Here is a 15,180-nt window from a genome sequence, read left to right as displayed (position 1 = left end):
AATGAGTTACGTCCACTTTAGTGGTCTCATGTATATATTTGATGTGGATTACTATAGCTCTATAGAAAATGTAGCATACTTTTATCCTTAATAAGGGGTATTCAAACTCTTAAAATGAGCCCCAAGTGAGCCCCAAAAGTCTTGGTCTCTTTCCCTCAACGCCTTATCATATAATGGACCGAACACGTAGATACGACCTATAAGCTATTCTTCCATTATCCATTCGATATGTAGAAATAAAGTAACACTTACAATGAGCTACTTGCATGATTTTCCAAGCCAACGCGTCTCGAGAGCAATGCTCGTTGGAGAATGGTTGAAAAGCACTTTACCCAAACACTCGTCGGTGGCCAAAGGCGGTGGCTCGAAGTTGCGCCTAAACAAACCTATTCTTGAAGCTCCATGCTAGAAAATTGTCAGATCTCTCAACTGACTTGAGCAATCATCTTTCGTTTTTATAGTGGTGCTATGTCGAACATCTTCGTCTTACTTATACTAGTACAATTATGGACCTGAACATGAACCGATTAAAGTTAATTATTACAAAAGCTGTTACTAACACTTCTTAATTGAAAGAAAAAAAATCATAGTATGGCTCCACATAGTTTGAGATTCTGATTAAAACTTGAATTTTGGAAGCTTGTTGTTAATATATAGTTGTCACGTCTAAGAGTTGCTTTTGCGTGGAGGATGTAGTGCCTTTGTTGACATAATTTCTCATATTTTGGACACATGCAAAATAATTGAAGCATATCTTTAGTATGCTGCTTCTAAATTGTGCCATACACATATACGCCCCTGATATGTTTCTACAAGACACAAACAATCATGCTTAATGTGTTTTTTTTTTTTCATTTTTCCTTTCATATATGTGTTTCAATAATGTTTACTACGATCATTCAATTTGAATGTATATGTGGTTATTATTGACAATTTTGCAACATATATAGTTTACGTTTGATTAGATCAAATTTGAGAAATGACATCAGCACACATTTTTTCTCATTCTACAAACACATGTTTAGCTGGTTTCATCAATTCGAAAGTTCAAATTAAATAAAGTGTATAGAAGAAAAAAAACTGGGTAGGAATCGCTTCACAAACACATGACACAAACGATAAATCAATTCTACTTGACCAAAAGTTAAGAAAACAACAATTAAATAAAGAAAATGTTAGAGAAACTACGTTTTTAGATCATATTTTTAGCTCATGTAATGTGACAGTTGATGTTTGAATAAACTCCGATTTATTCCTGTACAAATATTTGTTAACATTATAATGCAACCAAGATCCGTGAGTTTTCCAAGTAAATCATTTTTTTAATGAAGAAATAATTAACCAGGGTTTATTATTTTTAAATTGAATTGAATTTTGGATTTCTTGCTTTCTAGAACGTGGTACGATGAGCATAACTTTGAACCTGCTTCAACAATCATGAATCACTGCAGTTATTAGCTGTGGTTTCTTTTGTTTTAGAGATGATGATTCCCTACCCTTCTAATCTCATTCATTTTTCTCACGCATTACTTTTTATTTTATTATTTTTATAAAATAATTAATATAAAATATTGACGTAACTTAACCGTAATGATTTAAATAAAAAATGATGAGAGGATAAAGAGATTAAGGGCTGGTTTGGTATTGCTGTGCTTTGAAAAAAAGCTGCTGTGAGAATAAGCGGCTGTGCTGTGAAAATAAGCGGCTGTGAAATAAATCAGCAGAGTGTTTGGTAAACTTTTTTGTAAAAGTGCTTTTGAAAAAAAAAACAGTCTGATAGTGGATCTTTTCATTAAAGGAGCACTGTAGTTCTATGTGCTTTGAAAAAAAGCCAGTTTTCCAAAGCTACAAATTGCAGCTTCAGCTTTTTCCTTTGATTTCAGCTTATTCTCACAGCAGCTTCCAAAATAAGCCATTTTTTTTAAGTTTACCAAACACCAAAAACACTCCCAACTTTTTTTCATATGAGCTTTTTTTAAAATCACCTCAACCCCAAACTGGGGCTAAGAAGGTAGAGAATCTTGGTCATTGTTTTGCTGTTTCACTTCGATTGGCATTTATTCCAATCCCCGTCAACCCATCACTCTCTTATCACCTTCCTGCTCCACACTCAGTGGCCCCACCCCTTCCCCAAAAGTCCATCTCCTACTCACCTCACACCCTCGCAACCCAACCCTTCACTGCCACCTGCGCCAATCACCACGCCCATCTCCTGTCAATGACCAGAAATTTTGGATAGTGCTAGTACACTTATTTTTATTTCTAACATATATTTTTTTTAATTTTTGAGTATTAGATTAAATGAATTAAAAAATATTGATGATCAAAATTAAAAAAAATACGTAAGAGATAAAAATAAGTATGCAAATAACACTATATTTTTAAGTGTGATTAAAACACAAAGCCATAAGTTACATGTTCTTATATAATTGGAGAAAATTCTTTTAAATGTTTTTCTAATTATGACATATTAAAATATTTCTCGAAGACCACGGTATTTGTTACGTGTTATACTTTGAAGTTTTGTTTTAGAGAATTTTAACGAAAAGCTTCCGGTACTGTTTACTTTAACGAAAAATCATATTTTTACACTAAAAATTCAATCATAATATTATTTACTTTACTCTTTATTTTGCCCTTATCGTTAAAACTCAAACTCTTGTTTTATATATCTCTTTTATTTACTATCAAATAGTTACGTATTTATTATTGTAATACTGCCGTAATATTAATTGCAAAAAGTTACTCTTTTGTAAGCCGATACCAACTGAGGGTTTGTCATAAAAAAATCCCTCAGGTGAAGCTTATCAAAACCCAAATAAAAGATCTTGAGAAAAAACGAAAAAAATTAATTAAAATATCCACCACTTCGTCTTTAACCTTCCTCTTTCTTTCCCCGACTCAGAAACCCAGTAACCTCTCTCTCTCTCTCTCTCTCTCTTCATAGCACCCAAGCCTTCATCGCCATAACAATGGAAAACTACTCGTACGGCTCCTATCCCGAGTCTGGTAACTCGTCCCCACGTTCCCGAGATATCGATTTCGAGAACACTCCGCCATGGGAGGTGGACCCAGCCAATCCTCAGACCCAAAATTACAAGGCCAAGTTCATGTGCAGCTACGGCGGAAAGATCCTCCCTCGCCCGCACGACAACCAGCTCTGCTACGTCGGCGGCGAGACCAAGATTTTCGCCGTTGATCGCAACATCAAGTTCGCCGCCATCATTTCCAAGCTCTCCTCCCTCTCCGAGTACGACGTGTCGTTCAAGTACCAACTCCCCGGCGAAGACCTCGACGCCTTGATCTCCGTTACCAACGACGACGACTTGGAGCACATGATGCACGAGTACGATCGCCTCTACCGGGCTTCCGGTAGGCCCGCCCGCATGAGATTGTTCCTCTTTAATGCCAGCCCCAACGGTGGCTTCGGATCGGATGATGGAAGGTCCGATAAGGATCGGTTCGTCGAGGCTCTTAATTCGGGTCCCACCCAGGCGCCCGACCAGAATTCCAAGCCTCCGGTCGAAAATAATGTCGACTTTCTCTTCGGCATGGAAAAGGGTGGCGTCCCTGCTGTCGTGTCGCTTCCTCCTCCTCCAGCGCCTACGATACCGGGACAAGTTGCGCCGCCTCCTGAGTTTGTCAGATCGGGCCACGTAGACCGGGTTATCGGATCGGATCCAGTGGTGACTTCGGTGGAGTTCCAGAGGCAATTGCAGAGGCTACAAATCGGGGAACAAGATCAGCAAGCTATGTACAGGAGAAAGAACGATGACAATCTCGTGGGAGGCTATACCGGCGCCGGCGATTATTACGTACAGAAGATGCCGGAGAAGGCTCCTCCGGTGACGGCTGCCCCGCCAGCTGGCTACTGGCCGGAGAAGCAGGTTACAAGCGGGGGGTTTCCGGGGACGGGAGCTCCGGAACAGCCGATGTACATGTTTACATCCGCTCCCGGAGGTGGGGCAGTGTACCACGCACAGCCACCGATGGTGCGACCGGTAACCGGGCCACCGGGTCAAGGGTATTACCAAGTGCAGCAGCGAATGGGGTCTGAGATTTACCGGGAACAGCCGCAGATGTACAATGTAGTGCCACAACCGCAGCAGCAGCAGCAGCAGCCGACTACTCTCCCGCCACAGCCGCCAAAATACGTGGCGACGTACGCCGACACAACACCATATACACAGGTGGCGTACGATAGCACGACGGGGAGGCAGGTATACTATACCGCGCCGGGAGGGGTTGTGCAGCAACAGCAGCAGGCGTATCAAGCAGTGGGCCCCGCGGGGGTCGGCGGAGAAATGCGAGCGGCCGGCGGGTTGGGTCAGGAGGGTAAGGTGGTGGGTTCAAAGCTCCCACAAGCTTCAGTGTGAATGTGAATTATTTAGCAGCTTCTTTTATGATATTGAAAATATTATATATGACGACATAAATTTGAAAGTTGGTTCCTTGTTTTTGTTGGTAATTTGACATTTAGTTATGATCTTGTTCATCTCATATTTTGATTAAATAGTCGAAGATCTGATCAGTTTTTCCTTGTATTTGTTGTATGGTTTACTAGAGAGAGATTAATGGCTTTATGCTTTGTGTGTTTATTTAAACCTCGGTTGTTAGTTAGTAATTAGTTTTAGAAGTTCGAATTTGAACTTTGAGATTTCTTCAAATTTTGACAAAAATATTACTCGTCTAATTTGAATTTGAAGTACTAATGTTTATGCAAATTTTTATTTGGGGGGGCCGGGGCAATGAAAACTTTAATAATGAAGTAAGTAGAATAATCTTATTCATGTTCCGTGTTGAACTTTGCAACTCTAGTCAATTGCTTGCGATCTTGAGAATTTTAGAAGCGCAAATATAATCCTATACTCTCATTAATTATTAATTTTTATGTTTTATTGTTTTTGCGAAATGAAACGATAGCGATTAATTTTATCTGGTTTGGTTTGCACAAGCAAGCATTAATAATAATACCTCCATTGGCTATCACAAACACACGCAGACTAGCACAAGCACCGCCAGTACAATTCTGCCGCAAAAGTCGGGGGATGGGAGGCACGGGGACGGGGAGAGGCTAAGGAGATGGATAGGTTAGAGGAGGGGGAGAGGCTGTCGCCGGTCTCAAACTAAAGCAAGGGACCGACTTGCAAATCAATTAGAATCTCTGTTAAGAGAGGTGGAGAGAGCACAGCCAAAAGGACTTGGGAACGTAGGAATTCTTCTTCTCTTCTTTGTTTTCTTGAAATTGACTCTTTAAACAAGGTATTATTTCGAAATAAAACAAAACATCAATAACAAATTATTTGTACATCTGCAATGTATTATGTATTATATTCTGCTGCCAAATGCAAATAAACAAAATAACCTGGTTGATATGCAAATAATGTGTATTTGTCCTATCCAAAATTGTCCATTCAAGTTCCCAAAAGCTTGTTCACAATAAAAACACATCGGCATCATAAAACTTATTGTAAATAACAGCGGAGAGCACATTTTGTGTGTGAACAATTTCTCTTAGTAAGTGCATATTTTTTTAATATTACATAATTACTGTTTTGTCTTCCTTATATAAATATTGTGTATCAAAAGTGAGGGTAAAATTAGAAAAATGTGATCGTCATCATCTCAAAAAAAGAGGGTAAAATAGGAAAAATAGAAATATGATTGTCATTTTGTCAAAATGTACAAAATTACTATTTTGCCCTCCTTTTTGTCAATAGTGTGTATAAAAAGTAGGGGTAAAATAAGAAAAAAAGAGGAAAAAAGTTGACAAATATGGTTTTCTTAATGATAGTATAGATATATGTCGTCATTTCCTCTCGTCGTACTTCAACGGAGTGTTGAGGTGTAAATATCTAACTAATTATATTGTGATACTTAGTATACCAAAAAAATATCTGTCCCACTAGGCATTTGGAAGTTGCCACGTGGTTTGTTTCTTTGAATTCAAGCAAAAGGTAAGGATAAATCATGTATGAGGAGTCCCTTTCTTATCTTATTTTCCTTGCAACTGTCCATCATCATAATGTCTCCATTCACACAATTGACACAATTAGTTGATATACATATTTAACAAGGCTGTGGAAAGTTTTATTGTTTAGACCAATTGGGTGCAGCTACATGTTAGTGTTAGGTTGTCATTCATTATATTTCCTTTTCAAAATTTGATTCACTACTTCTATGTTGCATTATTATCAATAGAACAATGTTTAGCTACTTTAAAGTTTTATAGGAGGTCTTCCTCAAAACGTTTCGTGTTTGTTTAACGGATGTTTTTGCTTTATCAAAACCGTTTATTTTATTTATAAAACACTACGTAAACATAATATTTGAAAGTAAATAAAATAAAATACAAGATCATTTAGTCATCGAATTATATGAAATTAAATGTTCAAAATTAAAAAAAGTATTACGAAAAAATTATTCTATTTATTATAATTAATTAACTAAACGATTTTAATTTTATTTTCTTTTTTGCATATATAATCTTTACTAAGTGATTTGTATTACAAAAAGACCTTATCTTAAGCTCGAAATGTTAACGTGATGTATAATGTGAATCATGAAAGGACCTGGATTGTTTGCCCTCTCCCATCCTATACCCTTCTATTTCTGTGGTCACGGTTAAGCCACGTCAATATTTTATATTCTCATTGCTTTTTATCTTTTTATTTCTATAAAAAAATCAATATAAAATATTGATGTGGTTTAACCGTGACCACAAAAATAAAATGATATGGGATGAGGAAGGCAGACAATCCAGATCTATCATGAAATCCTACGTTGAACAGTGTATTTGAATTTTTGGAGTTCACTCTAACGATAATAAATTTCCGCAAAGGAAATGAGGTGATGATTTCAAGTTGTCACTTCACCATGACACAAAAGTAGATTTTGACGTTTTTATGATGTTTCGTAGGACAACAATTTTCAAGGTACAAAGTTATTTATTTAATTCCCCGTTTTATTTTCCTTTCTCAACCGGGATTTGCTAGGATTATTTATATTTTCATCTGTAATCTTCTCTATCAATAATAAACCGAGAGCTTCTTTAAAACGGAGAGCTTCTTTAAAACGGAATTGGTTTCACTCTAGATGTTAGTGTTCGAAGTTTAGAGATCCAAAATTTTAGCATTTGATTTGTGTGGCAAAAAAAATCATTTTGTTTGTGTGAAGTGTACCAACAGAATGAGTTAATAAGAACTGTTAAATTCAGTTTGCATAGTCTAGATTTTTTTATTCCTAAGCTCCGAATACTAAATTTCGGAGTGCATCCAATTCCTTCTAAAACATCTTGTGTTATAAAGTCCTATTTAGGAGTGGTCCTTTAGTGGTTAAACTATAACTTTCGCCGTGCCTATTTATTCTTACGAGCTTAAATCATTGTTCGAGATGAAAATTGATTGACCCTCACTCCCGCAATTTCCTCACAAATAAGGATGTCATGGAGGCGCATTTTCTAAAGTTCAATATCATTGAGATATTGAATGTACAAGTCAATCCAACTGACATAAAAAGCCAAAATTGCCCCCAATTTCTCTCATATGTTAGTGAGTTACATGTATAGGCAGGTGCTCTCACATGTCATTTTGATCATTTCCAGTTCATTTGACACGATGACTACAATTTAAACGAGTCTGAAAATTATAAAAAGGAATAAACGAGTGCGAGAATTATTAAAATGAATGCGTGGATGTCTCGTCAAATACCATCTGCCGGATGCAATCAACCATAATTTGAGTGGGGCAAAGCAGAAAACGTATCAATCAGGTCTTTCAATAGCATACATACCATCACCTTCATGGCCTGATTAAGTGACTAATCCACCTGATTAGCATTCCATTATTAGTTATCCTACGCAAAAAAAGGGACATGGATTGTCTGCCCTCCTATTTCCGATGCCCTCCTGTTTTGTATGGTCACGGTTAACCCACGTCAACATTTTATATTATTTTTTTTATAGAGATAATAACAAAAAAATAAATAGTAATAAAAAATGTTTGACGTGGCTTAACTGTGACCACACAAATAGACGGGCACGTGAGGGCACCAAAAGTGAGAGAGCAGACAATCCTTGTCCCAAAATAAACAGCCATCCTTGAATAGATTAGTACTATTCTAATGGCAATGGTTGCGTTTGTAACCCCTTTACTTGGAAGAGTTAACTTAAACCCGCTCATTTTTTCTCTCCCCCCCCTCCCCTCTCACTCCGAATCTCTCTTTTTCTTCTCTCTCCTCCTTTTTATCTCCTCGGATCCTCTCTTCTTTCTCACTTCTCCAATCCTCGCTTTTTTTTCCATCCTCTATCCTCTTTCTCCCTCTTTTGCGACCTCTCTCTTTGGACTTCTTTGTCCAGTTTAAATTTTAAAATTTAAAAACAATTTTAAATCTCATACCAAACAAGTTTTTAAGTCTTAAAGAAAACTGTTTTCAAGAGATGTTCATGTTCTTAAGAAATGTTATAAAAATGATGAAAATTTTTCAATAGGATACCAAACAGACCCTTAGGATGCTGCTATTTGCACTTGAAACAAGTCCCGTCCTGCTCTAATTGGTGTTAGGAGAGCAAATACAAGATGACCATTCATGACTGCCAGTAACAATAGCTATAATTCTAGAAGGTAAGAAAACACCCACAATTCCACTTGGAGATTGTTATTTCTTCCACAACGAACGAGTAAATTGCTCGGAAGAAAACAATCACGCAGCCAAAAAAGCCATGGAAAAGGAGAGAACAATAAACACTAGAACTGTTTCTAGGTGTCAATACCTAATGCCCTAGTGGCACCTCATCCTTTCTAAGAACAAGAAGGGAGGATGAGTTCAGGGAATTCACTTATGTGGAGGTGGAGGAAAACAAAAAGATATCAGGTGGAACCGTGTTCCTGGCCTGTTTCTTTTTCCCAACATTCCACCATTTTTCTGAAAACTATCCCCTGTGACTAAGAGCAATTCAAACCATGTTCCTGGAACCTAACCTTAGAAATCCTGCATCTACAGTAGCATGGTGAACAAATCACACCAAAGTTACATGCGAGACTAAAGTTTGCATACCATCATCATTTTAGATCAAGGAACACTAACAATAACACTACTTTCTGTCAGAAGCATTCAGTCTTTCATTCTATTTAATAAGTTCGTAAACTAGTGCAGCAACATAAATGCCTCAAGTGCATACATAAGTATCTCCCTACAACTAGATAATCATATTAGATATTTCAAGTTTCTAAGTATGGCAATAAGGATCGATGGTGATCCAGACAAAACAACATGAAGGTTTTACCACATTAAGATACTTGACAAAGATCACATAAAACGAGCATCTGGCACTTGTTACACGAGCTTCCTCAACTGGCGTCAGACTTCTCCAAAGCTGTAACAAAGCCCAGTGTCACTGTGTCAGTAAAATTCTCAGACACCTTTTTAGTAGATTTTGTGCATGTAGAGAGAAAGAGAGAGAGAGAGAGAGAGAGAGAGAGAGAGAGGGGGGGGGGAGGGAGGGGGAGAGAGAGATTACTATTGTAGTTGAGAAGCTTCTCGATAAGATCAACGTGAGTCATAAGCATACGCCGGCAGCAGTAGCGGACCAGACCCAATGCATCTAGTGCGTCTCTGTATTCCAGAAAATTCGAACCAGTAAGTAAGCTCTCTTCTAGGACAAACTGATAACTTTATTCCTACACTTCAGACTGGCTGTCTACAACCAGTGATGAGTACACTTTTAAAATTACTCATAGCTATTTGTCTGCACGCTAAACTCCAATATGTACACACATTTGTATGCACACAGATGCAACATAAAAAATAGTTGGAAACATATTATGCATCATTCAAGAATCAATAAACTACACCCAACTGATTACTCTGTAAAAACTGAAAAAAGAGCATTTCCCATCGAGAAACCTCTTATACATGTCACTACAAGGCCCATTTTATTATGCATGCAGATGCAAATCATTCGAGGATCGATAAACTACACCTACCAGATGAGTTTGTCAAAACTGAAAAATGAGCATTGCCCGTCGAGAAACCTCTCATCCATGTCAATACAAGACCTATTTGATTATGCCCGCAGATGCAACGGTAAAAATAATGAACACAGATTATGCTCCATTCAAGGATCGATAAACTACACCCCCAACTGATAAGTCTGTGAAAACTGAAAAATGAGCATTGGCCATTGAAAAACCTCGTATCCCTGTCATTATAAAGCCTATCTTATTATGTCTTTTTCGGGTAATCGTACAACATATATCATCATAATCCTCTCATAATCAACCCAATTAAACCCTAGTCTATGTTTATGCCTACGCATTACAGAACTGGTTTTTGACATTATATTGTGCAATTCACAACACGCCTCAATTAGCATAAACAAGGCAAGAATCATTGACATTATTGAATTTTTAAAATCCAAAATTGAGCAACTTACCCTTCAGTGTAATCGGCCTGCAGCAGGTCGAGATACGTATCCCATTTGTTTCCGATAACCTAAAATTAAACATATAAACCACCAATTATTCAATCATCCCCAAATCCAAAACCCTATCGAAACGCTGAATAAAACTAAGAGAGGCAGAAAACCCAGGCCTACGGTTAGGTAAAGGGAGAAATGGGGGTACCTTGCCGCAGGTGAAACAGCGCACTGGGATGATCATCTTGATTTGCCCTAACTCTGTTCTGCGTGTCCAAGTGTTTGTCAGTCTTCGACAACCACGAGGGCTTGAGAGAGACGGAAACTAGAGTGCGGGTGCGTGAGAGGGTTTTAGGGTTTTGGGTTGACATAACTGGTTAATATAGCAGACCACCGCCCAATGTGGTGCTAGTCCATTAACCCAAAAGCAAAATAAAAAAAAATTGGGGTCGTGGCGGGATAATCTTTTTCTTAAATGATCCTCATTTTTACTTTTTGCACAAATTTTTTAATTTCGATTGTCGAATCGAATAAATTAAAAAATACAATCTTTATTTTTTTCAAGGTAGAGATTTCATTAAACAATAGAACTAGATACATCATCGTTCAAGAATAAATTCTCAAATTACTAATGCAACAAAAAGACGAAACAAAACCTAACCACATTGAACTAGACGAAAACTACACTCACGAGGGCAAAACCTTTGCAACACTTTCTGATGAACTTCCACACAACGATGCACATCGCCAAAGAAGTCCTACTATGAGACAACACAGAGAAGTCGACATAATCCTCTGCCAGGCATAGACAACAAAACCACAACCTAAACAAAATAAACAAAAACACTAAACCATAACACACAACCCCAATCACAAAGGCTCTCCGCGATAAAGCGAGAGAGTAGCCATAATAGAAGGATTTCAAAGTGCCAAAATAGAAATATTTAAGGGCATGTTTATGTATCCGTAATCATAATGAAAATGTAGAAATTGAATTTCGATTACGGAGTACTTCGATGTTTACTAAACATTAAGGAATCAAAAAAGCGGTGGGGCTCATACAAATTTTGGAATTCAATTCCTTGTATTGGTGGAATTGGATTCTTTAGATGTAGGTGGTAATCCAATTCCTGATTGTTTGGGCAATCGGAATGACACTTTTGTTCCCTTTATACCCTCACTTACTTTTTTTATTTCCAAGACTATCCTTTATAAACCCATTAACCCTAGTTTAATTATGCACAACTCCTTACTTTTTTTATTTCTATGCTCATTCACATTATGCACAACTTCATGCTCATTCATATTATGCATAACTTCATGCATATGCCGAAGAGAAGAAACTACAACTTGAGCGAAAAAAATTAAACATTAAAGTAAATACTTAAATTTGAATAAAATAAAATAAACAAAAGCATTTTAGTGTGTCTATGAAATAAAAAAACAATTTAAGTTTTTTCTTACTATTATATCAAATCTTATTTAAAAAAAGTATATAAAATATTTGATTTGGGACATACAAGTGCATTTTAGTAATCATATATTCCGATTCTGCTAAATTAGTAAACAGCTTTATAGTGTCATTTATATTCCAATTTCAGGACATTTAGGGCTCGTTTGGATGTGCTTTTAAAATGACTGAAAGCGCTTTTGGTAAAATTATTTTTGGAACCAATCCTTAGTTAAAATACAAGTAAATCCTGGAAAATCACTTAAAGTGCTTCTTAGAAAAGCACATAATTGGTGCTTCTTGCAAAAAACATTTCCTCTAAAAGCGCTTTCAGTCATTTTAAAAGCACATTCAAACGAGCCCTTAATTGAACAGCTTCAATAGGAATCTGATTCTAATGTCTCCTCATTCCAACTCCTCCTCAATTCAATTCCTCATATTTTTATTACGGTTATAAGTCTTTGCCGGTATAGAAAGTTTTAGAGGATAAAAAATCCAAAATGACCCTAGTTATAAGACTCTTGTGCAACTGCAACCTTACTCTTAAGCATTCTGGATCCTCCTTCCATGGGGCCGGTTCCTTTTAACCAGCATGTAGTTTTAGATATGTAATGTGTATATCATTTCAAGTTTCTCAAAAATATAGTCTCTCAGTTGGTGTTACTTTCTCTCACATTGCTGCTGTGATGACATCTCGTCTTCCAGGGTACGAATGACTTACCTGTAAAGCCAACTCAACCGCAGAGAGCTGCATCTTTAACTCGGTTTCGCGAGAAGAGAAAAGAACGTTGTTTTGATAAGAGAATCTGTTACACTTAGGTAATGCAGGATCATTTACTTGTTTATTCATTTTCCTTGTCTTTTGTCAATTGAAATTTCTTTCCCTTTCTTCTTACAAACACACTCCATCTCCTTTGGAAAGAAAGTAGTTCATGATTTTTATCGCTTCCTACTACCATTTGTCATTTGTATACAGCTTCTGATAATGTTGTTGCTTTTGATGTTCTCTTTTGAGACAAAATATATTCGAGCTGAGACTTGGTATAAGTAGTTTTTCCGAAGAAAATAAAGCGTTATAAAACATAAAGTCTGATGATTAATGCTAGTGTTGTCTTGATATTAGTATGCATCACTAAGCAATTATATTATTACAAACAATAGGAAGCTATCTTCCATAGAGGACTATTTGTTGTACAGATTCATGTACATGTTTTCTCAGTTTGCCATCTTGAATATGTACAGTCTGGCCTTTTATTTGGAAATCTGTGATGCATCTTTCTGTAGCACAGTGAAACTGGCACGGATATGAAACGAAATTGAAGGTCAGGGTTTCTGTAGTTATCATAGACCTGAAAGATGATAGCATTAATGGAGAGGTACGTTGTCTTCTATTTTGTTCAATGACACGTTTTGCATTCCAGAATCGTTCTTGACGCTTTCAATTGTGTGTGCATATTTCAGATGCAGCGTAAAAAGGTCAATCTACATCATCCAAGGTTAGTTCTAATGATGAATGTGGTATTGAGGTTCGGTTCATTTGGAAAAGAGGTCAGTCATCAAGGTAAGGGACCGAGAATTGTGTACTTCAGCTTCTTTTTCTAGACCACCGAATATTTGGTGCCAAACTGTCGCATGTTGCCTTATTTCTTCAATTATAGTTTGTTATCTTTGTGGCGTTTGTTGTATATGCTCGTGAAGAATGCTAGACGAGTGGAACTGCGAAAGAAACTGTTGACTCTAGAAACTACAAAGCCTACGTGGCGCGTAGGCCGAGTAATCTATAAGCTAACTACGTCCTTCGGTGATTGCGGGGTGTGCCAACTCGTCGGCCGAGCTCGGCCGAGGAGTAAATTTGTTGATGTTGCGTTGGGTGCGCGGCTGACTTCTGCGTCTTGCGATTGCGGCCGAGAAAGGAACACGTCTCGGCCTCTTGGATTCTCGAGCCTGAAGACAAGGCTACTATTCTTACGAAGTTCACGAATCGAATTCGGCTTTCAATGTGCCGAATGTAATAATTGTAACACCTCACTTTGCCGAGAAGGCTGATGAGATGACCTCGACCAATAAGGATTCAGAAATCCTTCTCGACCGAGACTTCGATAGGTAATCAACCGTCCTCACCGTAGTGCTGTTGATGCCAACGGAAGATGCTGCAAGACCGGCTGATTCTACGGTGACAGAGCTATCTATGCCGACTTAAGATATCACCGGTTGCTTTCACAGTGCTGTTGATGCCAACGGAAGATGTGTCAGCGAAAAGAGAAAATAAAAAATCTCAAAGTTGTTAAGAGAGTTTGCGCATGGCAGTTGTGTGTTGAATTGGAGGTCCTTTGAATGATGCACAGCCTCCTCTATTTATAGCACTGGATACCTTTGAAGTCGAGTCAAAACCCTACTCGAACTAGGTCTTCTTCTCCGGATCAAACACCCACTCGACCAGTCCTATGTTTACTAGGATTGTGAGCCTAGTCCTCTATTGAGCCGGATTCACTTCCGGGTTATTACCCTTGCCGAGACTCCTTATCGCGTTAGGACTCGACTAGTAAATGTAATATGACCTAGCCGACCTAGGTTTAGGAGCCCACGTACTAAATGATCCAAGGCTCCCCTGTCGCCAGGCCTCCCGGGCCGAGAGTGGTTCTATACTCGGCCCAACATGTTAATTTGAGCCCAAACATTGCCCCCCAGTTTCCTTGATTTTCGGCTCGTAAGCCGAAGGTTAAGGAAATTAATTGTTCACAGCCAATAAAAACCTGTCGTAGTTCTCGACTGCCGAGGTCGAAAAACTTTTGGAGAGTCGAGAAAAATAGGGGCCGAGGCAAACCACTCCTAGCAGCTCGGCCTATCACCTATCAAAGATGTTACCTTTCCTGTCTTTCTGGCCGAATACACCAGCCGAAAGACTATACATCAACTTATCAATGAAGAACAATTGTCGAAAAGCCATTCTTTTTTTTTTTATATATATATTCTGCCAAACAAGTGCATTCGTAAATGCTGCATGCCAAAATGTTCCTCGGCCCCCTTTATTTTCTTAAGCATCGGCTCGAGCAGCCGAATGGTTAAGAAAATAAGTTATTTATTTAACAAAAGAAAACAAAAGTGGCCGAGCTATAAAGTGGAGGGGGGCCAGCGATGTTTTATTCCAAACCGAGATATTTTTACATCAAAAATTTCACTTTGAGATTTGCCAACGCCGAATAAAAAATTTTGCCCAAATATTTTTGACTCGGCAAAATATTTTGCATTTTCGGCCGCCGAATGTGTGGAACAATTATTATGCCCCCCAGGCATAATTTCGGCTTTTAATTCAAAT

At 37.9% G+C, this 15,180-nt stretch overlaps 2 protein-coding genes across 3 annotated transcripts; one reads left to right on the top strand and one right to left on the bottom strand.

Moving 5' to 3' along the window:
* Positions 1-2,822: 2,822 nt before the first annotated feature.
* LOC126586220 (uncharacterized) lies at positions 2,823-4,604 on the top strand. Its single transcript, XM_050250953.1, has one exon. The coding sequence runs from the start codon at positions 2,973-2,975 to the stop codon at positions 4,374-4,376; it is 1,404 nt and encodes a 467-aa protein (XP_050106910.1). The 5' UTR covers positions 2,823-2,972; the 3' UTR covers positions 4,377-4,604.
* Positions 4,605-9,095: 4,491 nt separating this feature from the next.
* LOC126586229 (DNA-directed RNA polymerase subunit 10-like protein) lies at positions 9,096-10,813 on the bottom strand. Of its 2 annotated transcripts, XM_050251005.1 has the most exons (4): positions 10,623-10,790; positions 10,433-10,491; positions 9,518-9,612; positions 9,096-9,373 (listed from the first exon to the last, which is right to left on the bottom strand). In XM_050251005.1, exons 1-4 carry the CDS (start codon positions 10,656-10,658, stop codon positions 9,348-9,350), a joined length of 216 nt encoding a protein of 71 aa, XP_050106962.1. In that variant the 5' UTR covers positions 10,659-10,790; the 3' UTR covers positions 9,096-9,347. The 2 variants fall into 2 exon arrangements, with proteins under 2 accessions (XP_050106962.1, XP_050106961.1); XM_050251004.1 differs by lacking the exons at positions 9,096-9,373; positions 9,518-9,612 and adding an exon at positions 9,916-10,198 and having other exon boundaries at positions 10,623-10,813.
* Between the last annotated feature and the right edge of the window lie 4,367 nt (positions 10,814-15,180).

The sequence above is a fragment of the Malus sylvestris genome, chromosome 10 (genome assembly GCF_916048215.2).
Source record: "Malus sylvestris chromosome 10, drMalSylv7.2, whole genome shotgun sequence".
In the NCBI taxonomy this organism is placed as follows: domain Eukaryota; kingdom Viridiplantae; phylum Streptophyta; class Magnoliopsida; order Rosales; family Rosaceae; genus Malus; species Malus sylvestris.
Note: the sequence above shows the minus strand (reverse complement) of the source record. Positions and strands in the feature narration are given on the sequence as shown.

Coding starts and splice junctions, on each gene's coding strand:
- LOC126586220 (XM_050250953.1), top strand. CDS start 2,973: ATGGAAAACTACTCGTACGGCTCCTATCCCGAGTCTGGTAACTCGTCC.
- LOC126586229 (XM_050251004.1), bottom strand. CDS start 10,658: ATGATCATCCCAGTGCGCTGTTTCACCTGCGGCAAG. Junction 10,492..10,622: donor GCTGTTTCACCTGCGGCAAG/GTACCCCCATTT, acceptor GTTTAATTTTAG/GTTATCGGAAACAAATGGGA. Junction 10,199..10,432: donor CAGGCCGATTACACTGAAGG/GTAAGTTGCTCA, acceptor TTATAATGACAG/GGATACGAGGTTTTTCAATG.